Source organism: Euprymna scolopes, chromosome 7, assembly GCF_053919585.1.
Source record: "Euprymna scolopes isolate OS-2025 chromosome 7, ASM5391958v1, whole genome shotgun sequence".
Taxonomy (NCBI): domain Eukaryota; kingdom Metazoa; phylum Mollusca; class Cephalopoda; order Sepiida; family Sepiolidae; genus Euprymna; species Euprymna scolopes.
In genome coordinates, this window is record NC_136488.1 from 41362593 (window position 1) to 41388568 (window position 25976).

At 31.2% G+C, this 25976-nt stretch overlaps 2 protein-coding genes across 2 annotated transcripts in view; one reads left to right on the forward strand and one right to left on the reverse strand.

Moving 5' to 3' along the window:
• LOC145279692 (transmembrane 9 superfamily member 1-like) overlaps positions 1-17854 on the reverse strand; it is a 918708-nt gene extending 900854 nt beyond the window's left edge. Inside the window, exon 1 of the mRNA XM_080130972.1 lies at positions 17523-17854. Within this exon, the coding sequence (XP_079987098.1) occupies positions 17523-17618 (96 nt within the window). The 5' untranslated portion in view covers positions 17619-17854. The remainder of the gene's footprint in view (positions 1-17522) is intronic.
• Positions 17855-19754: 1900 nt separating this feature from the next.
• Positions 19755-25976, forward strand: part of LOC145279691 (homeobox protein dve-1-like) — a 351973-nt gene continuing 345751 nt past the window's right edge. Inside the window, exon 1 of the mRNA XM_080130970.1 lies at positions 19755-21746. Within this exon, the coding sequence (XP_079987096.1) occupies positions 21660-21746 (87 nt within the window). The 5' untranslated portion in view covers positions 19755-21659. The remainder of the gene's footprint in view (positions 21747-25976) is intronic.

Consider the following 25976-nt stretch of genomic DNA (forward strand, 5'->3'; position numbering starts at 1 on the left):
AATACTAAGAGCTTCTGATTTCTACCCATCAACCACTACTCTTATGAACCTATCAGAGAGAAATGATTTAATAATTGAGAAGACATTTCCAGCTATACCGTAGCTGGAGATCTTGTGAAATAAACCTTTACGCCATACTCTATCAAAGGCCTTTGATATATCCAGAGCAATTGCCCTAGAAAAGGTAGCCTCCGTTGAGAGATTCGCTAATCCTATGAGATATAACTAAGTACATCTGCTGTAGATCTAGCAGAACGGAAACCATATTGTGTGTCACTAAGAAGGTTATTTTTGCTAAGATGGTTGATTACTTCTCTATTTAACACAGATTCCAGCAACTTCACGCACTTAATTCTGGCTTCAAGCCAGTTAAGCTTGAAGGTTTCTGTGTATTTGTTTGTTTTCCCAAGACGTTGGGGAAGACCAGCTCCCTATAAAAAAGGGAGTGTCCAAATGAACAGCAATTGTCTGATATGAGGGGTTTTCCCAAGCTTATTGTTTTCTGGACGTCTCAGCCCTTCGTGCGGAGAAGCTTGCTTTGCTTTTGTTTCACTTTTTAAGGAAAAACACTGACAAACAGGTGGGACCACGGGATAGCATTAATTTTATAAAATAAAAGTTGCTCAAATAAAAGATAGAGACGACCTCCTTTCATAAATCGGAGAAATTATAATCTAGGGAGTATATAAAAAGTTGTAAGAATTAATGATCCTTAATTCTTACAATTTTTTATATACATTCATATGGAAAATATTCAGTGTGTTTTAACTTTATTTTTGTTTTTAAATTTGTTAAATTTTGTTAAAATTAGTTTTTGTGTAAAAAAAAAAAAAAAATAGTTCAACGTTTATTTTGAAGAAAACATGATTTAGCAAGAGAAAAACTTCAAGTGCCTATATGGGTGAAGGAATCATTTCTTTGATGAAAAAACAAATTCATCTAACTCCCAGTGTCCACATCGTAAATCGTTTTGAAGTATGAAATGAAACAAAGTGAAGCTAAAATCGAGAGAAGGAGAAAAACAAAGTGCGATAAATGAAAAAAAAAAAAAAAAAAAAAAAAAAAAAAATAGAGAAATAAAATGATGAAAAAGTAAAATGGCGATTTGGCAAAAAATCAGTCTTTACTAAGAAAAACAAGTTGAATTTTTTTAATTGTTTTTCCTGAATCCAAAGAAAAAGCGGAATTCCACTTTTTCTAATTTACAAAAATACAGAGGTCTCACATACTTATGGAAAATATTAACACTGTATAAATACCAAGGATATGTTTACAGTTTAAACCAGCACACACACACACACACACACACACACACACACACACAAAATAAGAAGCAAACTATTATCTCTCTACTTTCCCTCTGCAATCTTCGACATTTGTAAGGAGTGTTGTTTTAACAGTCTTAACATTAAGTTAAAATCTTTGATTTGGCTAAAATATATGAAGTACATGTTTAGAATGTAACTCCACCTAATCGATATACAAGTCATGCTGGAGCATGGAAACTCCATCAGACAAACTAAATTATTAATATGCATAACTTAGAATTCTTATATTCTATATTTATACTCACACAAACAAAAATTTGTGATGCTCACCGTCTTACCAGAGCAACAGCTCCCCCTCAAGTCCAACCCTTCCTTGTTATGGCAATGTCAGAGCTACAAAGCTCATAGGGGACTGTAGAAAATGCAGGAGCAGTAAATATCAGGATCCCTAGTATTCTGGTTATCGTAAATAAGGATGTGATAAGTAGACTACCGCAAATCCATGGAGTGCAGATAATGTTGCATCTGGTTGCATCTATGCATGTGGAATTGTCACGTCTTTGTGTAGTCTGCATCAAACCTTCCAACTTTGCATGCAACCATATTGTAGTTTTCGAACATGGAGAGTTTTTATTCATTCAATGTATCAATCAACTTGCTTTAACTTTGTTTTCTACTAAACCACGAGTTAAGAATTTATTTCCCTCCCACACTCACAGTAAGCAGATGCGATACAAGAGTCTGGAAAGTGGGATAGAAGACTCAACAAAAAAATGCCTACGAAGACTTGTCAGCATTTCCCATTAGAGGTGTTTCAGGTGATTAGCAATAAACCAACTCCTCAAAAAGAAAAGGCAACGCTTGGAAGGGTGGATCGCCTAGATGAAAAAATAATTTATTTAGGGTAATGCGAAATAATTTACACTCTAAAAACTAGTGAATAACATTTTAATGAGATAGAGATTTGGTGTTTAGTAACTTGTTGGCTGTATGGAGAAGAGACCAATATAGATTATAAAGTATGCAACTTTCAGGATATATATCAATATAGATAAAGGAGACAAAATTTCTGTTAATATGTATTTTAATAGAATTTTGAAAAAAAATTTTCATTTCAAAAGTTTCTAATTTATCAGATAAAAGGGAGTTCATCCCCTTCAAAAAAAAAAGTTGGTTTTTCAAATAATTGTAATGCATTGTTTTAATTCATATTTAACACACATAAAAACTAAAAACATACGACAAAGAAAATAAGTGTTCTGTCTACTCAGTTTTGCCAAGAAATTCTGTAAAAAAGGTTTACTTCCAATGATAGTGGTTTTCATAGTCATAATTGTTAGGACTGAAAGTCTTGTGTGATTGATGGATATGGTTCCACAGAGATTAAACATGATCTGCAGTTAGAGAGAAAGAGATGAGTGGTGTACCTCATAGTAATAACCAGTGCACTTATCAATATCCAATCTATATCAATAGTCAGAGTAGAGAGGTGGTATGATGTAAAAGACCCCAAACCATAGAGGTTCTGCTGTAGAACATTACTGACGATGTATACTGGTGCATAACCCAGATGTATTTTGGTAAAGTAAATCATTTTAATCATTCTTGTTTTATGAAAGCTTCTGTATTTCTAAACTTGAAGTGTAAGAAATTATGTTTATGAAGGACGCAGATGTCAAAATAATGAGTTTTTTCTGCTGCAGTCAATTAAAGCAACAAAAATCATGGCTGAAATCTATAATTAATGATGGGATGATTTCAATATTTTTCCCCAGATTCCGATACAATGACAGATTTTGATTCTATTTAAATTTCTAAATATAGAGTTTTTGTTGGAGGTGGGGTCTGATTATAGCAAAAACCCCTGTAAAATATGTATATATTTTTGCAAATGTAAAAATACACTTATGGGTGTGACATATAGATTTTAGTTTTATTAGTATACTAGCGAGGGGTACCCGGCGTTGCCCGGGTGTTTGGGGGGGGGGGACTCCGGGGGTGGGGTTAAAAAAAAAAAAAAAAAAAAAAAAAAAAAAAAAGTATGAGGATCGAACCTGAACTGTTGAGGCAAAGTTGTAAATTAAAGTTTGAAAAAAAAAAAAAAAAAAAAACGTGCGACGTTAACCATTGCCTCACCACGAGATGCTAACGGAAACACATTTGAATTTATTTAATTACTTGGATTTGGCAGGTGCCCGTTTTAATGAGTTAATGAGGTCAAGTTTGACTGCGGGATAGTATTTCATTTACTGCGGAACGCTTTTTTTAAAATTTTTATTTTCCCAAGATGTTATAGGAAAAAGACTAACCCACATGCGGCGAGCGACAAATGTTGAATATTTATCTTCCCGAAAGCGAGACAGGCAAGCTTCGTTGTTAACTGTGAGATATTACGATTTATATGTGATATAAAAAGTTTTAAAAAGTTGTGAAGCGAGCGACCGCTTCTCTGAAAAAAGCCTTTTGTAGACATACAGAAAAAGCGAACACACATACATTTTCGCTTTTATATTTATAGATAATCAAGCCATGGAAATTAAGTTTTAAACAAAAACAAAGAAATAAAAATGATAAGAATCGTTTTGTACATTGTAAAACAGGTAAAATATTTTCCAATTCCGATACCACTAAAAGATCCGAGTTTTTTTAATTCCTAATTCCAATTAATCATCAACATTACCTGCAATGTTATTGCATAAGTAAAATTTTCTTATTCTTAAAATTGGAAAGCACAGTAAAAGAATCCTTGTAATTGTGACATACATATAAACTTATGATACATGAATAGCTGTTTATGCAACATGAAAATTTCTTTGACTAGATAGAACATCAAAGGAGAAGGTATGACTGACAGAAGATGAGAATTTTCCTTGTTAAAATTTTGTTGTAACCTCAATATTCAAAGACATCAAATGGAATAACATTTTGTAAGTACAAGCCCAGACTTTATTTTTAGAATATATCACTCAGATAAATATACACTAATGGAACAAAATCTTATAACCACCTGTTTAATAAGCTGATAGACCTATATATGTCTCACAGAGATGTATTTAGACTCCTAGGGCAAATAAATTTCTCATGCCATTGTTAAAAAAAGAAAATCTACATTTTTCTATGTATGCCAGCTTTTAGATAACGAAACATTTGTTTTAAATAAATATTAATCTATTTATTTCTCATACTTATATATAATAGAATAATTTGATTTCTAAAATCTAGGTTTAACTGTATGGACTTAAAATCTATACAAACTACCTTTTCAGTTTGTCAATCAAAATAAATTGCAGTTTTTAAACATTTATCTTTAGTATTTTAAAATGTATATAACACATAACGTGACAAAATCTATAAATAAATATTACTAAAATTAGTTTAAAAGGTAAATGAGTAAAAATAGTGAACAGTTGAATTTTGGAACAACAAGAACAGAAAAGGCTAAGTTGAAGTTTCTATTGTTCATATTTCCCATGCATTTAACAGTCTAGAATAGAAAAAAAGAAAATGACACAAACACAAAAAAACTTTATCTTTCCACCTGCTGTTGCTATTTGTTTATGTTGAAAATGCCAAACATATCACATGTTATCGTCAACTTAAATATATCTAATGAGGACCTGTCACATTTATTATATTTTGCTTCCAGCCAGGACAGTTCTTGTACAAACGATTCTCAATGTTTATTTTCATAAATAAATCAAGAAAGTATCAAGCCAATAGTACATTATATATCATAGCAATTGTAATGGGTTCTTCTTATAGAAGATAGAATATATACCCAGCATTGACCAGATATCTAATATGCCAATACTTTTTATTACAAATACGATGTTTATTAATAGACTGAAACAAAACAAATTCTACAAATCCTTTACAACATTTAAATTCGTAAAATATATTGAAGCCTTATTTATTTTGCGTTTCTATACTTATTGTCAAAGATGTCCAGAAAAAATGATTTACCTCCATCTGGTGGAGGTTATGTTTCTGATTTAATATATCATTTTGAACCCATATCGTTTGATGAATCATTTCCAAACTTGGTCAAAATACCAAACATGTTCTAACTTAGATTTGATTTAATTTTTGGATATCTAGAACAGGAAAAAGGTTACACTTCAGTCTATAACTTCAGTTCATCATAGAGACTCACTACTGGACCCAGATTGTAGCCAATGAGGTCCCACATTGAACATGTTGTATTGACCTTTGACTTGAAAAATTTGGTAATGGTGAAAATCTTGAATGTTAACGACTGATTTTTCTAAATTAGACTAACAAACTGCCCGGTGCTGGCCAGTCGTAAAGTAGTCATAAATAGTAAAATAGTCATAATTAGTATATTTTAATTAATACAGAAATTGAGACATGTGTATGCGAGTATTATGTCTTTTCTAAACATTTCACTTCTTGTAAATGAAAATAAATAAAAAAAAATTAAAAAAATAATACTCAAGCTGAGATCGGAACCAAAATCTAAAAACAGCGAATCAAGTATGATAACCATTAGACCAGCCTGACACAATCTTCGCAAAACCTACGTATTCTTAACATAAGGAAGCTGTCATGTTTCATGACCATGCATGCGCATTCGTGAAACAGTTGATAAACAGAAAAAAATTTGATGACCCCAAGTAACAATTTTTCAATTTTAACCCTTCAGCAGCCCTTTTTACCAGATGAAAAAAGCAGATTAAAAAGTTTTCCATATGTTTTATTATCCTATATAGCAAATTTAAAGTTTGTAGATCAAAAAATCGTTTAGTATATAGGTTGACAGATGCCCTCCACACACATACATCCTTACTTTTATAGATATATAAATAACACTAAATCCCATGTAAAATTTTAGCCTGATCAGATAAATATTTTTAAAATTAATGTTTCCATGGCACAAACTTCAGGTATACTTTGTACAATATAAAGTAAGGTCCAGATAAGATTTTGGCTTATTCTTACAGTGTCAAGGAGAGCTATGCAATCTCATGATCAACTAATGTCATTGTTGATCCAGGTTATCAATTATTAAACCTTAGCATATTACCTAAAACTAATTTACTAGTTTTTATACAACTGAAGAGATTTAGTTTTTTTTTTAAATGTCAGATTTTTTATTTTATTTATTTATTTATTTTTTTTTCAAAATCACAAATGTCTTCATTTGATCCAAAACTTAAATCTCAGTATATTCAGATGTCCTGCATTATAAATGATCAAATCAGACTTTGATTTTAGATTTTAGGGACTGAAGATAACTGGATATGACAATTATAAGAGTGCATGGTTTCAAACAGACATTGAGCGAATTATCTTCATGTGGTCCATGGGAAACCATTCTCATGATCAATATTTTCTTTAAAAGTTACTAAGTTTGTCTCTTGCATCAAACATGATTTTGCTTTAGCAATATTGGACTTGACCTAAACATGCGTACAAACTGTTAATCAGATTTAAAGGGTAGACATGTTTGTTCTAGTTCCTCTTTGTAGCAATATTTTCTTGCAAAAGTGTTAAAGAATGGAATTTTTCACATGAGCCTAGAATAAGAATAAAAACATAAAATTCCATTAAAAGTTAATTAGAATTAGAGCTACATGTCAAGATATGATGTCATGAAGAGGAAGTCTGAAGTGACATGTAATGAAAACGATAGTAAAATCTTTCTCTTTAGCTGGCAAACTGAGTTGATTCAGATGTCTTTTTCCAAAGCTCTACCCCCTACCCCCCTAATGCGTGAAAAATAGATGTGTAACCCTACAGTCCTGTAAATAAAGTAAAAGGAATGAAAGAACAGTTTTCCACAGAGTAAGGATGTTGGTGACAATTCTTTTTAGTTGTTACCTTATTTACAGAATCAAAAGAAACTTCTGCTGTTATATTTCCACTACAACCATCACAGAGAGATGTCACTACCCACTGAGTTGACTACCTATGATGTGTCAACAAGATTCCAGCTGTTTATGTGATAAGACATTGTTCCCAAGAAACTGCTGGAGTTAAAGAATTGGTTTAGTGTAATGTTACATTTTGAATGTGGGGTAGAAAACTTATCCTTTATTCATTTGTGAATGTGTTACCAAGTAATTTTCATGCAAAAAAAACATGCTTCCACCAGTGTACGCTATCTTCGAGTTACTGGCTTTCACATTGGTAATAAACCGAGTGATGCTGCTTGCTTCTGATTTACTGCCCCCCCCCCCACTCTTTCATCATAAAAGAGTCGTTTTGTGTTACTGGAGTTTGGTATTGCTGACAGATACTCTTTGTCCAACACAGATATATAAAGGTTCTTCATATAATATTATGTCGAAACGCTTTGTAATTTGAAGATTGTCTGACTATTAAAAAAAAACAAAAAAAAAACAAAAAAAAAAAAACAGATTTTATAGATTGCCATAATACCAGGCTCATGAATATTTGGATGAGCAACATGTAGTAATATTGTTCCCACAAGTAAATAAGGATTTATGAAGATTTGGTTCAATTGAACAATTTAATCTTAGTGAGTCATGGTTTTATTGCTGTTCAGTCAAATTTATTCTCAATAACACTTCAGATGCACCATTCAAAATTTATTGGTTCAATTTAGTTGATCAGATCAAATCCTTGTGAGGCTACTTGAGAAAACAAAGCAATTGTTTTCAAACTCATTGAAAAATAGAGTCGAATTAAAATCATTTTTTTTTTAAAGAAAAAGAAAAAAAAATGGCATTAGAAAGACAAAAAATTATTAAATCTTTTAGCAGTATAAAATTGAGAAAAATTTTTTTTTTTTCTGATATTTACATTTTAAGAAAACATTGTTCATTTTTGTTTATATGAGTATTACTTTATGAATGGAGATGGTTAACAACATGGACTGTCAACCTGGATGTGTCTAGTTTGAATCTAATTCATTCTACTGAAACGCTTTCGTTTAGGATGTTAGCAAACTTCACATAATCCCTTCCACAAGTACTCAATATCTCTCTGGAAAGAATTCTAACTAGAAAGATACCAGGGAAACTAATACCAACAATGAAATCATCTGATTCATATAAAATCAACGAATGGTGGATCAATCTTTATTGACTTGTGTATAACCTGGAATGCAGACAACTTGAAGTGATGAAAAAAAACACAAAAAAAAACAAACAAATGAAAACTTTCTGTGAATCTCATAGCTTTATTTGAGAAGGAAAGCTTGTTGAACGGATAACGCTTTCGTTTAGGATGTTAGCAAACTTGACAAAATCCCTTCCACAAGTACTCAATATCTCTCTAGAAAGAATTCTAACTAGAAAGATACCAGGGAAACTAATACCAACAATGAAATCATCTGATTCATACAAAATCAACGAATGGTGGATCAATCTTTATTGACTTGTGTATAACCTGGAATGCAGACAACTTGAAGTGATGAATCCCCCCCCCAAAAAAAACAAACAAATGAAAACTTTCTGTGAATCTCATAGCTTTATTTGAGAAGGAAAGCTTGTTGAACGGATAAAATCAATTACTATAAGATCAAGATATGTCATTAAATTAATAATTTACTTAAAACTTTTATGGAAAACAGATTATTTTTCATTATATATTTTAGTTATAAGTTTAAAAAATTAAGTGATGAAATGCAACTAAAAAAAGCAGTTCAAAAATTTAAGGGAAGTAGTCTATACCCTAATTTCCTTCGTAAAAAAAAAAAAAAAAAAACTTTTAGAATTAGCTTTACTTACCCGGTTTGATGGGAGCTTTTACTTTCATTTTGCTTTCTCCATTCTTTTTTTTTTCTTTTTAATTAATTATACTGTTATTTTATTTTACTAAATTATTTTTTTATTTTAATACAATTTGGAAAATGAAATTTTATAATATTGTGATATTGTTTGGTTATCGAATTATTAATCGAATGAAATTGTTAAATAATTTTGCAAACATAATACTTTTATATCTATTTAGGACACTGTTGGATATAAATAACTTCCAAAACTTCCAGTCTTTTTATACAAAAGGATTTACTATGATTATTAAAGTCAGAAATGACTTTCTAATTGATAGCTTAAATCCTCTCAAAAGTCTTTCAAATTTTAATGGATCATAAATTTATTCCTTTTTTCAATTCACAAAAGATAAAAATGCCTAACATATTTATGAAGAAATGGAAATTTATTAAAGTGGATTTAATTCTGTGGTATTTTTTAATAGAATTTTCAAAATTTCGTTATTGTTTTAAAAAGAAAATATTTATTAAAATTTTAAATAGATATTTGACTGATAGTAACTAAAAAAAAAAAAAGAAAGAAAGAAAAACAAAGTCACGCAGAGATGAGAAACAGGTCACATGACTTTTTTTTAATGAAGATATTGTAATAATAATAATTTATTAATTCAAAATCAACAAGGACTTAATTTGAATGTTTGGTAAGTGTATGTTTACAGCATCCCAGATTAATGAAAGTTGTTAAGTAAATTCTCTTTTCAAAAGAGATGTCAAACTTATCAGTCAAATATGTTAATACTTTCATTATTTATGGTAGAGAGAAAGAGAGAGAATGAGGGTCCTTTTTTCAAGTACCTCCTCCCCCGTTTCCTACTGACAAAATTAACCCAATTTAGACACATATCAATTAGAGTAATGCATTTATGAAAATTAAAATATGGGTTTATAAATCCCTCCTCCAGTGATGGATTAAATAGTAAGGCTTGATTGTGTAACTGATCTAGAAGGAAAGCTATGAAATAATACCAGTCTTTCTCTGCTTATCCCGGCATTATTTCCAGTCAGTCTGGATGTGCAACTTTTGCTTCACTATAACTCCTTGCGCAGGCACCCTTACTGGAAGTATCCATCATATCTCGAGACTGAAAGAAGGTTAATAACGAAATTCAACATTTTCCATTTTTAAATTATTTAACAGAAATCAATTTAAATTTAAAAAGAAAAATTGGTAAAATTATAGTTCTACACTATGTTAATTTACCAAGATGAAAAATAAAATTCTACTTTTTAGGCGATTACATGAGAATAGCCTAAAAGATTTCCTAGTAAAAGAAATAAAGCAAAAATATATTTTATGCTTGAGAATGTTAATCATAATGTAAAAATAATCACTCACTTCCGAGCCACAAATTGGTAATGATCACTTAATGCTGATAGTGTCTTAAAGGAGATGTGAGTGGCCTGGATAGGGCACAGGAGAGACAACCAAGCAACAAAACTTGAAGCTGGCTGGCTAGGATGCAGCAACAAAACTTGAAGCTGGCTGGCTAGGACACAGCAACAAAACTTGAAGCTGGCTGGCTAGGACACAGCAACAAAACTTGAAGCTGGCTGGCTAGGACACAGCAACAAAACTTGAAGCTGGCTGGCTAGGACACAGCAACAAAACTTGAAGCTGGCTGGCTAGGACACAGCAACAAAACTTGAAGCTGGCTGGCTAGGACACAGCAACAAAACTTGAAGCTGGCTGGCTAGGACACAGCAACAAAACTTGAAGCTGGCTGGCTAGGACACAGCAACAAAACTTGAAGCTGGCTGGCTAGGACACAGCAACAAAACTTGAAGCTGGCTGGCTAGGACACAGCAACAAAACTTGAAGCTGGCTGGCTAGGACACAGCAACAAAACTTGAAGCTGGCTGGCTAGGACACAGCAACAAAACTTGAAGCTGGCTGGCTAGGACACCAATAAAACATAGGTTCTTTTTAACCATTTGTCATAAAATTTAAACCATAGAATAGGATTATAATCTTATAAGCTTGCAAATTTTAATGTAATTTCGGCTCATAAAACCAAACATGAGCATTTCAATAGTCAATTTGGCAATAAGTGTGTGTGTGTATATATATAATATATATATACTAGCAAAAGTACCTGTCGTTGACTGGGTTCAAAAGCAGTCTACAGAAAATGGACTCTGATTTATTAAAGTATGATACGTTATAAAAAGGAAGGGTTGTAAAGAGATAGCTTCGAATTTGGGGGTATCAAAATCAAAGCAAAATATGATGAAAGTAAAAATGAAATAGATAAACCCCATAATTTATTATACCATACCTGTTCACACTGAAACACTTATCACAATATTCTGTGCATCTATATTAAAAAACCTTGTTAAACTTTGTGACATATTTCCATTCTATGGAGGTCATGCGCGAATGAACACCCCATAATTTTATCATACCATATTTCTTCAAACTGAAACATAATTATCAAAGTATACTTACGCAGATAGATGTGAAAAGTCTTTAAAGTTTGTGCCTATTTTCATTGTATGGAGGCCAGGCGCAAATGCAGACCCCACAATTTCATTATACCATCCTATTTAAGTTAAAACATACTTATCAAAGTATTCTTATGTACATCAAAAACACTTGTAAACCTTTTTCTTTTTAATGTTTAAATTTTTTATTTCCATACTTTGTGGACCAGGCGCGAACGCAGACCCCCACAATTTTAATGAACCACTGTTCTGCAGGATCAAACATAGCCATTCCTGTGTCTCGATACATCTTCTATCATTATATATAATCAGTTTTTTAAAACAGTCAACCATATAGGAGCCTATTCATGACCAGACACACACACAGACGTTCAGCTTATATATATATATATATATACACACACACACACACACACACACACACACACACACACACACACACACACACTACTTTTTGGGGCAATTTTATATGTTCGAAATCTTGGCAACTACTAACCAAAATTGAACAAATGAAAGCTGGTTGAAAAGCTAATTATTTGAATTGTGTAATGGGCTATATGGAATTTGCTCTTAAGGTCGCATAGTACTGTTTCAAGAAGTGAGGGATCACTATATTAATTTAATGTAAAATGAGCACCCATTTTATGACCACCTTAAATTTAATATAGAAAAGTGATCCCCACTTCATAATTTCTTCATATCTTGCAAGCTGCTCATTTCCTGTGATTTTTACTGTTATTTTCGTTTTTAGCACACTTGAATTTCAGCACTTAAAGGATTTTTTGTGGGTGGAAAGATACTGCATCTTTACCAATATTTCAATCATAGTAATTTTTTTCCTAGTTTTGCATATGAATTACAAAATAGCTGATATTTCCCCAAAACTCCTGGCCTTGGTGGAAGGGAGACTAAAACTTGATGCTATGGTTTCAAATAATCTTAAATAACAGCAAGGGAAGTCTTGATTCCAAATAATTCTCATGTTTTATCTCTCCTCTTTGGTTTTCATACATAAAGTAAATTTCACAGTGTATAAGCATTATTTTATACTGGAGATATTCATAATCGTACCGTATTTCCATAAGAGAGGAGATATAACATATGAGAAATATTTGGAATCAAGTCTCCCCTTTGCTGTTATTTCAGATCATTTGAAACCATAACAGTAAGTTTTTGTCTCCTCTATATAAAGACCAGAGGTTTGGAGGAAATATTATAGATATATATAAGTGACCTTGTCTGTCTGAAGAACGGTCTCTACCAAACTCCTGTCAATTTTTGGTCTAGAGACTTGAAACTTGATATATAGGGGATTTGAACCTGTGGAACAAATTTGGTTTTATCTTTAGCCAGTAAAAATAGTTCCTAAGAGAGTCAAAATTAAAAAGAAATTTTAACTTGTCAGTTGTAAGTCAACTGAAACTGCTCTTGTATGCATGCGCAAATATACATTTATACATTAAAGTCGGTTAATTTTTTATTATTTCTTATCCATATATCTGAAACAGTAATGATTAAGGTGGAAGCACTAAATGTTTTGGTTTCAATTCTAGCTGATAGCACACAAGTTATATATATTTTTTTAACTTTTGAAATTACTACTCTATATTGGATACAATGTAGTAATCAACAAAATATTGATCTTATAATATAAATCTGCATAAATTAAAATATCATTTAAGTATATTTTACGACTGGGCGACACCAGGCAGTTAGTGTATATATATATATATATATATATATATATATGTTTTATGTTTTTATTACCGTTTTATCTGTTTGGCTACATATGTTTCAGATGTTGGACCATGTTTACGATCCAACAGCCTCGTCAGGCCTTAAATAAAATAAAACACATATTTGCTCTGCAATAGTATTGAGCACTCTCTTCAAGTTTTTACTAATTACCAGTTTTACCATATATATATATATATACATATACACACACAAGTGACCTTGTCTGTGTCTGTCTTGGGAACAGTCTCTACCAAACTACTCTATCGATTTTTAATTTACAGACTTGAAACGTGATGTATAGGGGATTTGGACCTGTGAAACAAATTTGGTTTTTATCCGGTAAAAATAGCTGCCCAGGAGTCAAAATTGAAACAAATTGGAACATGGTAGATGTAAGTCAACTAAATATGTTATTTCTACACATATGCAAATATGCACTTTTAGGTTTAAGAACATTATTTTTTAAGTTTTTGTATACATACAGGCATAGCTCAGACGGTAATGAATAAGACTGGCGTGCTAAATGTTTTGGTTTCGATTCTAGCTGATGGCACTAAAATAATCTTTTTTAAACCTTTTGACATCGCTACTATATAATGGGTATAATTATCAATAGAAGCTTATAGAGCAAATACGAATCTGCATGCATTTAAATATAATCTTTAAGCACATTTTATGACTGTTAGTACTATATATATATATATATATATATATATATATATATATATATACACACACACACACACACACACACTAAATGAAGATAAATTTTGTGTATGATTAAGAAATGGGAGAGTGAAAACTAACACGTGGTCACCCATTATATAAAAAAGAAATAAAAAAAAAACAGGTGTAGAGATGGCACAGACAGTAATTAATTTATAATACATGTAATGTATATTTTCAGCAGACTGCTTCCCTCAAGCAACCACACCCCCAACTAATTTCCAAAAAAGATAATGGCTAAGATTTAAAAAAAAAAAAGAAAAAAAAAGAAAAATGGTTATATGTCCTTAAATGCACTAACTGGTTCAGAAGTTGGTGATAATCTTATGTTAACTGCACATGTGAAGCTAATACTTATCTTTTTGATTTTTTTACTATCAATCTTTTCTGTCTGCTTACATGTACTCGCCTCAAAAAATAAATAAGTAGGATGTCAGTTTTCTTTTGGGATGAACTAATATAGGATGCAAGTCTCCAATAATAATAATAATAAAATTAATTTAATTCTAATAAAAATCCAAGTTATCATAGTTTTGCTTTGTTATTGTATAAAGTTTTTGCAGTTGAGAGCGTTTAACAAAAACATTTGACCAATAGAAATGCTTTTTTTGAAAAGTGAATTTACTTAAAGACTCAATTAAATTTCATATTTTTTGTCATCAGTCTGCGAAAGATAACCCCTTCTAAACTGGGACAAATTAAATTTTTTCCTATATGGCACAATCAGACTAACAATAACATTGACTTTGTTGCTGTCGGGCTGAGGTATACGCTTCAGTTCTAAAAGGTTCACCTTTTAAGCTTTACCTTATTTCTGAGAAGAGGATACTTTATTGGTAATCGCCTGCACAAACCTATCAAGTAATGTTGTCGGGGCTGCTGAGGCATATTTTATAGGTTGGGATGCGCTTATACTGGTGTGTTGGCTTCTTAAAACCATACCTAACATTGTGTTTAATCTCCTTTTTTAAATTATTTTTAAGCGGCACTAACTTTAATGTAGATTTAACCGGCTTGCTCCGAAGGAGGAAGTTTCATGGAAGCATGAAATTCACAAGCAGTCTCCAGATGTATGTATATCCTCGTTAGGAGAAATAACATTAGATTTTCGCAGCTCTTCCAGGGAGGTGCCGACGTCACCCTAGCGAGCGCCTAGTATTCCCAAATTGGTCACCCATCTAGTGCTGACCAGGCTCAAGGTTGCTTAACTTCAGTGATCTAGCGAGAACAGGTGTGTCAACATGAGTACGCCGTACTACCTCCTTGAGAAAAAGTAAATATTTACCTTTATTTACTAAATAAACTGGTACTACTGTACTGTGCTGAAATAACGTTATTATTTAAATACCCGCTCTTATACATAGGGAGAGGAGGGTGTTTTGTAACTTCTATACTTTCACCTAACAATTTAAGAAACGAAAGATACTGTAAAAATGGAATTTAACTTGAAAATCCTATCTAAAAAACAGCATTGTTCGCATTCTTGCCTAAGTACCAATAAAACAAACTCAGAATGTTCCTTTGGGGCTGTGGGTGAGGCTAGACTTTCTCCGGATTAAAAACCGACCTTGTGTCTAATTGCCCCGTTGGAAGACGTGAATAAAAATTATTTGCATTTAGTTTGGGAAGCTAAACTTAAACTCAAAGTTGTCAGCTTTCGATGAAAACGCATTTTGTGTTTATATATATATATATATATATATATATATATATATATATATATATATATATATATAAGGACAGTTATTAATTTAGAAGAGATAAAAAATAAATCTTAATGCTGTCCACGTGTATGGACATTTGAGAAAGAAAAATGCGAAACAGAACATTACACAACACATTTTTTGTTTGTCTACTATATAGCAGACAAACAAATGTGTTGTGTAATAATTCTACTTCCGCTCTTGAGGAGGAGGGGATCCATTCAACACCAGATTATGAATAAAGAGACATCAGAGAAATCGATAAAATAAAGTAAAAAATTATGCTATATAAATTATTTATTTTATATTCATGTACCGGGTATCCGTTTTCTTTTTTACTTTCCACGTACATACATTTTAGTGAGATGTTACGATTTGAAAATGTCAACTAGATACACGTCAGCATTTTGCCCATTTACAACAGTTAAGATCAAAACAAATACACACACACACACACATATATAATATGATTAACAATTTTATTTAATAAATGTCTAATGTAAAAAACAAACATTCATTGTCGACAATAAAAATAATTTAAAACAACCCGGAAGAAAACATTTTTAGGTCGCATTGATTTTTCGACTTTTTCTTTTAATATCATTTTAACACAATTTAAATATAATTTCATAAAAGAAAAAAGTAATTTAAAAAATCGAATTTAGTTGGGGTTTTCTCTTTTTAGCATTTCTATATATTTTCTTGTAATCGACTTTACTTTCATTTACTATATTTTCAACCTCAATAAAATTAATTTTAAAAATAGCTTCACGATAATAAATAGCTGCTTTTTGTTAGTATTAAATATCTCCGATAAACATGATTGTTAAGATTAAAATCCAATTATGCCCAAAAACAATATAAACGTGTCAGATATTCCGAAAATAACTATTTTCTCGGCGTTGTCCGGTTATAAGGATCCGAAAGAAATTTAAAATATAATCATGTTTACATTTATTAAAACAAAAATAATTAAAAAAAAAAAAACGATTAATAAATAGTTTTTAGCATTCGATTAATAGTAAATACATAATTATTTTAATGTGTATTTATTTAAGTTTCGTATATGCGAAAAACGCACACGAGAGCATGCCTTAGCCTAGCATGAAATCAACATTAAAACACCAAGTTCTAATATCATGATATCTACATGAGTGTTATAATCATTAAAATTTATGTAAAAATTATTAAGTTTTAACGATGTAAAAACTTTGTAAATAAATATTAAATGAGGAGTTGAAAAATATTGGGGAAAATAAGTATACGTAGTTTGGTTGCAAACTAAAATGCGAAAACAATTTGATAGTGAAGGTTTTTATTGAAGACAATTCAAGATATTAAATAAATGGATGGCAAAAATAAGTATTTGAATATGTCCACTATACAAATTCAAAGCACTATGTGAGATTTCATTTCAGCTAGAATGTTTATAAAAGTAAATAAAAATGCTATAAACAGATAAGAAATGTGCAGTTTCTAAAAAAAAAAAAAAAAAATCGTCATTCTGTTGAAGAGTGGAGCGACTAAGGGCAGATAACTACGTTTGCTGACATTTGTTTATGAGGGAAATAAGCCTTATTTTCATTAATGTTAGGAAAAAAAATCAAATCGAAACATTTTTCAATCACCACTAAAAATACAAACAATGACATTGAATAATCAATTAAGCCAAATGATCTAATCCCAACTGAAAATCGTAATGTATATTTTCAGAAAAAAAGACAATGGTGATGAAGCAGACGAAAGAGGAAAATGTATATTTGTTAAAAAGAAAAAAAAAAGGAAATGCAATATACCGACCACAGGTGGGTCAGGCACACGCGAAATAGAAACGCACATTCGAGATTTTGTCAACGGGCATAAAAAAAAACACGTGTACTGCTTTACCTTTTCGTTATCCTTGTAGACGGTCGAGTGCACGATCGCCACTGGCCAAACAACAATCGCCAACGTAACGAGCGAGAGAATCCAAATAGTCGCCATGTCACTCACACGCACCCACTCACACCTACGTAACACAGAGAGAGGGAGGGAGGAAAGCAAAGCGAGTTAAATACCGCGCCGAGGAGAGTAACGCGTTATTTGGAAACAAAAATAAAAACAAGCCACTTTTTTTGTTTTGACGGATGATTAGTGATTAAATTTAAAAAAGAATGAGAAATCCACCCGTTAAAATAAAAAATCTTAACAAAACTAGTATCAGAGAATTAAAAATAAGTGGCCTTTGTGAGATGAGGTTAATCTTATATTGAGTTATTCTTTAGTGTTATTTCATTATAGGTATTCATGCGATATGCTTTCGATAAGTGGTCGGCTCTCCCGTCGCCCCGGATGCCCTTTACGGTCAATTAGTCCAATTGGTTCATCTGCAAGGAAAAAAACAGTATTTTCTTAATAAATCATCTTTTTTTAGTCCATTCTAAAAGTTTAAGTGTCTCGGGATATAATCTGCTGGGGGGGTTAAAACCGTGCTATAGTCCCTGCGGAATAACAGCAAGTGAGTTGTTCGGCCGACTAATCCTCTTAGGATAGATGAAGCCTGATTTATCCCCCGCCATGCTTTATACGAATATCTCTCCAAAAAGGCAAAGACTCTGGTGCTTGCAACCTTCATTTTAAGCAAAAAGAAAACATACACATACACGCACACAGTCCACGGAGGATTATACGTATATATGTACATGTATAGTTTTTGTTTTTACTAACTAAAACTAGTTGACAAAACTGTGATGTTGTACATCGTCTGGAAAATAAGTGACGGTCGGCCCGACTGCGGCCCCGGGTAGGTAGGTAAAATTAAGATTTACATGGATTATTGATAATAATAATAATGCCGGGGTGTTAGCGTTACGAGAAGATGGACCCCATTAGATTAAGGGACGACGGAATATTGTAAGGGATTTGTACTGCTACAACCAACTTCGGAGTTAATCCATTTCGGTTTCCTCCTTCTCCTCTCCGCTATTAGCGTCTCCCGTCTCTCTATAAAATTATTATTATCATTATTATCACTTTCTGCCTTCTTGTTTGTTATGATTCAGTGTTTCTTAAGTATAAAAAATTATATTTAAATCTCAACAAATAACTCTTATCTTTATCTCTTCTTGTGTCAGCTAAGTATTTTTTTTTTTTTGTGTGTGTGTTTTAATATACTGTTTTCCTCTTCTTATTTAGGGTTGTCTTGTTTTCATATTAACCCCCGTTTTGGGACCCTTTTCTTGTTTGTTTTTGACAACCAACTTAACAACAACAACAGACTAATGTCCGAGATTAGCTGATAATACTAATAATAATGATGACAAAGATGATCTTCTTCATCAAGCCACAACAATTGAAACGAAAACATGGACTTTGTTGGAAAGATTCAGCAAAAACTATAAATCTGATTAGTAAAACGCATAAAAAGACAGAGAGAAAAAATGATTTTGTCGTGACGAGAAAGAAACATAAATTATTTATTTAGTTTTGTTTTTCTTCTTTACATGTTTATCAAAACGAAATGTTCTCCCTTTTTTTAAAAAAAATAACCTTTTTTATCAACTGCTGCTTTTGTTTTCATTTTATCGATTTACACAAAAACAAACAACTATATTTGCCTGCTATTTTTATTAATTCTTATATCAATATAAATATATTATAAATAATCAGAAAACATAAAAAAAAATTTTTTAAGGGTTATGGGCCGTTCTGAGAGTAAGATTCGAACCCTAGATCTTTGCTTTTTTTTTTATCGAATCTTAAAAGTAGTAATTTCACATAATTGAAATAAAAACGAAATCAAACTATTAATATTTTTATTGATAATTTTCTTTTACATATATTTTATTATTTATAACTGCTTCTGTTTTATTTAAAAATTAATATTTTTTATTTATTTACTTCTAAAAAAATCGGTGCTTTTTTAACTGCTGTTCAATGTTCATTATTTCCCTAAAAATCCATTTCGTTTTATTATTATTCCAAAATCACATAAATTATTCTCCGTCCATATTTTCAAGTAAATTTCAATATTAAAACAGCAAAACACAATTAATCCATGGTTTTAACAATTTGATGGAGAAATCGTTTTTTTTTTTTTGTTTTTTTTTGTTGATCTGTTCAGATTTGGCCACGTTTTTTTTTTTTTTTTTTTTTTTTTTTTATTATTATTTAGGATAAGCGATTAAAACGAAATTTATTGTTGTTTAATGTATGTTTACCTAAACTGACATTTTTTCCCCACCAAAAAGACACGTGTAGTGTAATATACATACGTTATACTTTAAAATACACGATTATAAACAGTAAACGTTGTATCCTTCTTTTTAAAAATCCCTTTTTTTTTTCTGCTGATAATTTAAATAATTTTACTTTTGTATTGTTTTCATTTAATTTTCCGATTTCTGAGAGTATTTTTGTTGTTGTTCATAAGTCTAAATGTAATCTTTGTGTATTAACTCTGTTTTTATTCGATGAAGAAGAAATGATGAAAAGATAAGAATTGGTTTTAACAACTTGATTCCTTTTCCGTCTTGTTCTTGAAATTGTATGAAATATTCCCAATAATAATAATAATTATATATATAAGTGCACGCACGGATGATTGTCGGTGTGAATGTCCGTCGACACCCCTACTCGTTTAAATCGTCTATTCGCTCCTCCCTTCAACGTCCCCTTCTTCGTGTCTTGTTCATCTAACTCTCATAGTATTATTGTTGTTGTCATTATTAATATTGTTATTATTATCTTTGTTACTCCAACTTTTTTTTATACTTCTTCTGGTCCATATCTTGTGTAAATTCCTTCCCTCCTGTTTGTTTTGGTTATCCATCTTCTTTGGCAATCTCTCGTTGCTCACACAGGAGGAGAGAGACGACCACGAACCACCTCGTCTGCCAATCACAATATAAATATTATTGGTGGAAAAAAGGGGGTTCGTTAATTTCCTGATCATCTTTCCTTTTTTTTTTTTTCTCTCTCCCTATCTTATATATTATTTTTTTTTTCTTTTATCTAAATTCCTTTTCCGTAATATCTTCCCCCCTCCCGTCTTCCTCGTCTTGTTAGTAAAAATTCTCCGCAACTCTTGTCTTCATATCTTAAGTTGTAGCAGCCGACGTATATATATATATTTACTTACGTTCTAGGAAGTTACGGAAAGGGGAGAGAGAGGGGGAGGGGAGTGAGAGAGCGTTTGAAAGAATTGAAGAGATCATCATCATCCACTATTGTTATTATTAATAATACCACCTACTCGACGAGGAGACGAAGGGTAACACCATCAGTTATTTTATACTCTGGCTGAAGAAAACACGTGCAGTCTTTTAGTGGGAATCAGTTGCAAAAATACGAGTTCCAAGAGTTTTTGTGTGAATAGAGAGAAACAGAAAGAGAGTTATGAGAAAGTAGCTTAGAAAAGTAGTAGCAGTTATAGTAAGAATAAGAATAACTGAATCAAGTTGTCGTAGTAGTGGTGGTGGCGGTAGTAGTGGTAATAATAATAATCTCGAGTGGTGTTTCTGCCTGTCTACACTAGACGGTGTGTAGTGGTTGGTAATGGTACATTAACCCGGGAATCCCGGAGAGAGGAGCGAGGAGAAAAAGAAAAAAAAAAAAAAAAAAACAACAAACAAACAAAAAAAAACTCTATGCTCAAGACCCGCTATAATCAAAACTTATCCAGATAGAAAGACAGACAGACGAACGTCGTCTGGACGTCGTCGCCGCTCTGTCACCTCCCTTTCTTCCTTCCTTGTCGTCCCAATTATTATTCCACTGTCTGTGTACTATTTTAGTTTGGGCTCTGACTCCGTCTGTTGTACCATTGGAAAGAGAGAGAAGGAGAAATCGCTCCCTTTCTCGAGCGGTAGGTCGTCCCCCCCTGAGCGAGTGGCCAGCGACGACGACCCACCCCACCCCACTCTTAAAAAGAAATAGAGAAAGGGGGCAATCCTTGTTTTGTCGCGAAAATCTTAAACCTTATCATCATACTAACCCTAGCATCACCATAGCACCCGTGATCGTTGTTGTTCCACCGTGGACCTCATGGACTTCCACGCTGCCATGGAAACATTCGCCGAGGCTTGGGTGGCTGCCAACACCCAGACGGCCGTCAATTCGGCCGACCCCCAGGTAAGAAAAAAGTCCTTTTTCAATTTTCTTTTTTATCTTTAGTTAACAACAATACAAAAAAGAAAAAAAAGTTGTCTTTTACTTTTTATTTGATCGCTATCGATTTAAATGGTTTTTACATTATTTATATGACCATTCTCCTCTTGGTTGTTAAAACGTTTAGGCTGGTGTAATATCCGATCTTCTCCAGGTGCATCTTTTTGGCAAACTTGGAAACCTTTTTGGAAGTTTGACATGAAGATTCCGGTACTTAATACGAAATGCGGACTGTGCTACTTTTTTTTTTATATAGGATTTTTCAATTAAATTCAATACAAAATAGTTAAAGAAAAAAGGAAAACAGAAAAAAAAAAAAAAAAAAAAAAAACAGAAGCCCTCTTTTCTTTTAAGAATAAGTTTCTAAACAGTAATGTAATTATTTCAGCACGGTCCGTATTCTGCATACGTACCAAGATTTTTACTGTGGAACATTTAGACTATTGTTTTCATCTCCGATGTTATTATCACGATGATGTAACATCCGATTCTCAGGTGTGTTTTGTTGAACTCGGGAATTCGTACGGAAATTCATCGATCAAAACGTCATGAAAATAATTTCCGATATGAGAAAAGTAATCCGAAAAATTTTGATAATCCAAATTATCAATTCTCATAAAAAAAGCAAACAAAACAAAAATAAAAACGAAACAAAGATTCCCAAGTGTGATAAAAATATACACCTGAAAAAGATCGAAAGTTACATCGGCTGAAACGTTGTAAACATAACCAATCTCAATGTGTAATCAAAATGATGCTAATGCATTTTTGAAAGTTTTTTTTTAAACCTTTTTATCACCTGTTTAAAGTTCTTCGACTGATGACAATACAAAAATGTGATTGTCATTTGTCATGTAAATCTCAAATGCGTGTGAAAATGGCTTAAATATATTTAGTTCTAAACAAGATTAAAACTAATGGTCAATATTAACTTCAGGGGAATTATAACCGCTATACAATATTTCAAAACAAACTTAAAGCCAATTATATTTAATGTCCTTGCTGAAATGTTTTTGTTCAGTTATATGATATTGATATCACATTTTTTGTCAAACAAAAATATTGAAGGAGAGACCCTATGTGTCCCCAGTCACCGTATTAACATTGTTTTGTAATGTTTTTTTTTTTTTTTTTTTTTTTTTACAAATTATGAGATTCAATTTTTAGAGTGGAGGTTCATGGGTGTACTTGCACTTTTGTTTGAGTACGGTGACAATTTATAGAAATAAAAACCTGGCGTTTTCTGTAAATGAATGATGATGGACCTTCTATAGTCTGACTCCGAAACCTCATTATTGATATTTCCATTTTTATATTTTTCAAGATAAATAAAATAGCGCAAAAGACCCACGACAACATTATATCCACTTTTATTTAAGCACCTTGCGTAATGTATTAAAAAACAAACAAACCTAGTTATTAGGGTCTATCTCCAAAATTCAAAGAAGATTTTATGAACAGACAGAAAACACAATTTGAACATTAGACATTAGAGCACTAGCTCTATTAGCAACTACTTTAAGATCGAGCATTATTAGTTCAACCTATTACTTATATATATATATATATATATATATATATATATATATATATATATATGGAGAAAGAGAGTGTGTGTGTGTGTGATTTGTTTTGAAATATTGTTCAGTGGCATTTTATAACTTAAAGTTAACCAAAATATTACAATTCCAAGATTTTTCCTGATTATTGAGTTATTAGCTCCAAGTGGTCATTAAGTTTTCTTATTGTTTTTTTTTTTTTTTTTTTTTTTTTTTTTTTTCGGCGTTGTTTTTAAATTTCGCTACCCCATCCATAACAAAAGTTGGGCAAGTCTTAATTTTTTTTTTTAATGTCACTAAAAAAATCGAACATTCTACAAAAAAATAAAATATTAAATACCAAACTATAAAAGAAAGCATGATTACGAAGAACAAATTGGGGAAAAAAAAGTTTAGCAATTCTTCTGTCAAGTCCAAATATTCACATATTAATAAAAACGAAACTATTTGATGAATATTATGTTTGACAATTTTTTGTTAATTAGTATCACCCATAGTAAACATCGATCATGTAACTTTTAAAAGAATTAGAACTGATTGTAATCTAAATGGGTCCATTTGAAACTAAGAAAACAATAAAATGTGAAGTTTTGTTCATTATGTACTTTGTATTTTGTGCAATAAATATTTCAAAAGTGAAAAGTTCAAGTCTCATCATATGCGTACGATGAATTACACACCCTTTTTTTATAGTTGATAGTAAAATTTTTATGATCTACGATTCTATCGGAATTGAGGAGTAATGATAATTGATATATATTATTATTATTGTTATTATTTATTTATTTATTATTTATTTGAGTGAGATGTTATAAACATGAGAAAAAGGATTAATCAATCTTGTTGAACTTCTAACAATAATGATTGACTTGCGTAGGGTTTTCCTGATGTTTATATAATTTATAATATTATATAATATAGCTCTACATATGTATTTGGCACCGTTGAAAAAAAAATTATATATATATATATATATATATATATATATATATATAATTAGCTTTTTGATCATTTAACTATTTTCCTACTTTTTAAATAATTGTCTTTGATTAAAATACATTAAAAAAATTATCTTTGTACGTACATACTAGCTGTGTTCCTTCTCGGCGTTGCCCAAGTATCTTTTTACTTTCAGTTTTGATTCGTTTTCTTTTTTGTTATACAAATTTATAATTTTTAAAATATGATTTTGAAAGATTAAACATTTAATTGAACAAAATTGTTATAAAACTGATTTTGTTATGGTAATGGTGTCTTCTCTGTTTATAAAATGATTCGATGAAAATATCAGGTTGGTGCAAAAATAATGTTGTTTATATATATATAGTTGAACGTCAAAAAATGACATAATTTTTGCGCCGACCGAATAGTTTCCAAAACTTTCAATCATTTAATACACGAGCATTTGCAGATAATTTCCAACCTAGAAATGTTTTTCTATTCGACAGTTTAAATACGTTGAAGTGCTTTGAAAATGAGAAACGTCATGAAATAATTTTTTTTTAATTTTCGATTACCAAAATGTTAAAATTGCTGGCTTTAATTTAAAGAATTAATAAACATTTAATCAAGTGATTTTTTTTTAAATATGTTTTATGAAGTTTATTTGTGTACGTAAAGTTATTACATTTTTTATCACAATAACCGATTTTAAACTTAAAAAAAAATGTCTAGGTTATAAAAAGACGAGAAACACACCGACACGTGAGAAGCGATCACGTACCTATATTCACAGACAAGAGAGTTAATAAATAAATAAATAAATAAAGACGATCATATGTGCTGAAATGTTTTCTCCGTGTTACAAGTGTCGTAGTTCATGCTGCTTTGATGTTTCGTTGTTGTTGTTGTTGTTGTTGTTCGACCATTGCCATGTGTCTGCGAGAAATCGCCTTCCATCACATACGAATAAATAATAAACACGTTAAGATAACGACACAGTACCCATCAATCGTTGTATCTCTTTATTATAAAACGTTCTAAATCTTCATAATGATAAAAGTATTACACGAAATCTTATGTGACTATGTGTTTCTCGTGAAGACGTAACTTTGATAAATATGGAATGAATCTTTCTTTTCTTAGATATTATGCAGATTACGGACCATGTCGAAATAATAGCATTACTTTTTTAAAAACTCATTCTTAACGTAAGAAAGGGGAATTTTTAAAAACTATTGTGTACTTTCACCTAACAATTTAGTAAACAAAATATATGGTAAAAATCGATTTTAACTTGAAAATTATATCTGTCATAAAAAAGCACGGTTCATGATAAGTACTCTTTTAATCAGATATTTATCGAAATCCCAAAATAAAATAATTGGAAAAATAAAACGAATTTTTAAAAATCCTTAAAAAAAAAAAAAAAGTAAACAACTATATTTAAATTATTTTCCTCTAAGCTCTCCACTCCACCCTACAATATGCCTTAATTTTGAAAAATTTACTTTCAGTCTTCGTGATGAATAACAGACTAGCCGGACTTCATATTAGGATCAAACTGTGGTATCTGTTTTGCTCTCGATTAGAGGAAGAGAAATTTGGGGATATTTTTACTCTTATCAAAAATACTAGGAAAAAGCCATCCAATAAATGTCACCAAATCACGCAAAAATGCCATATCCTATCCGTA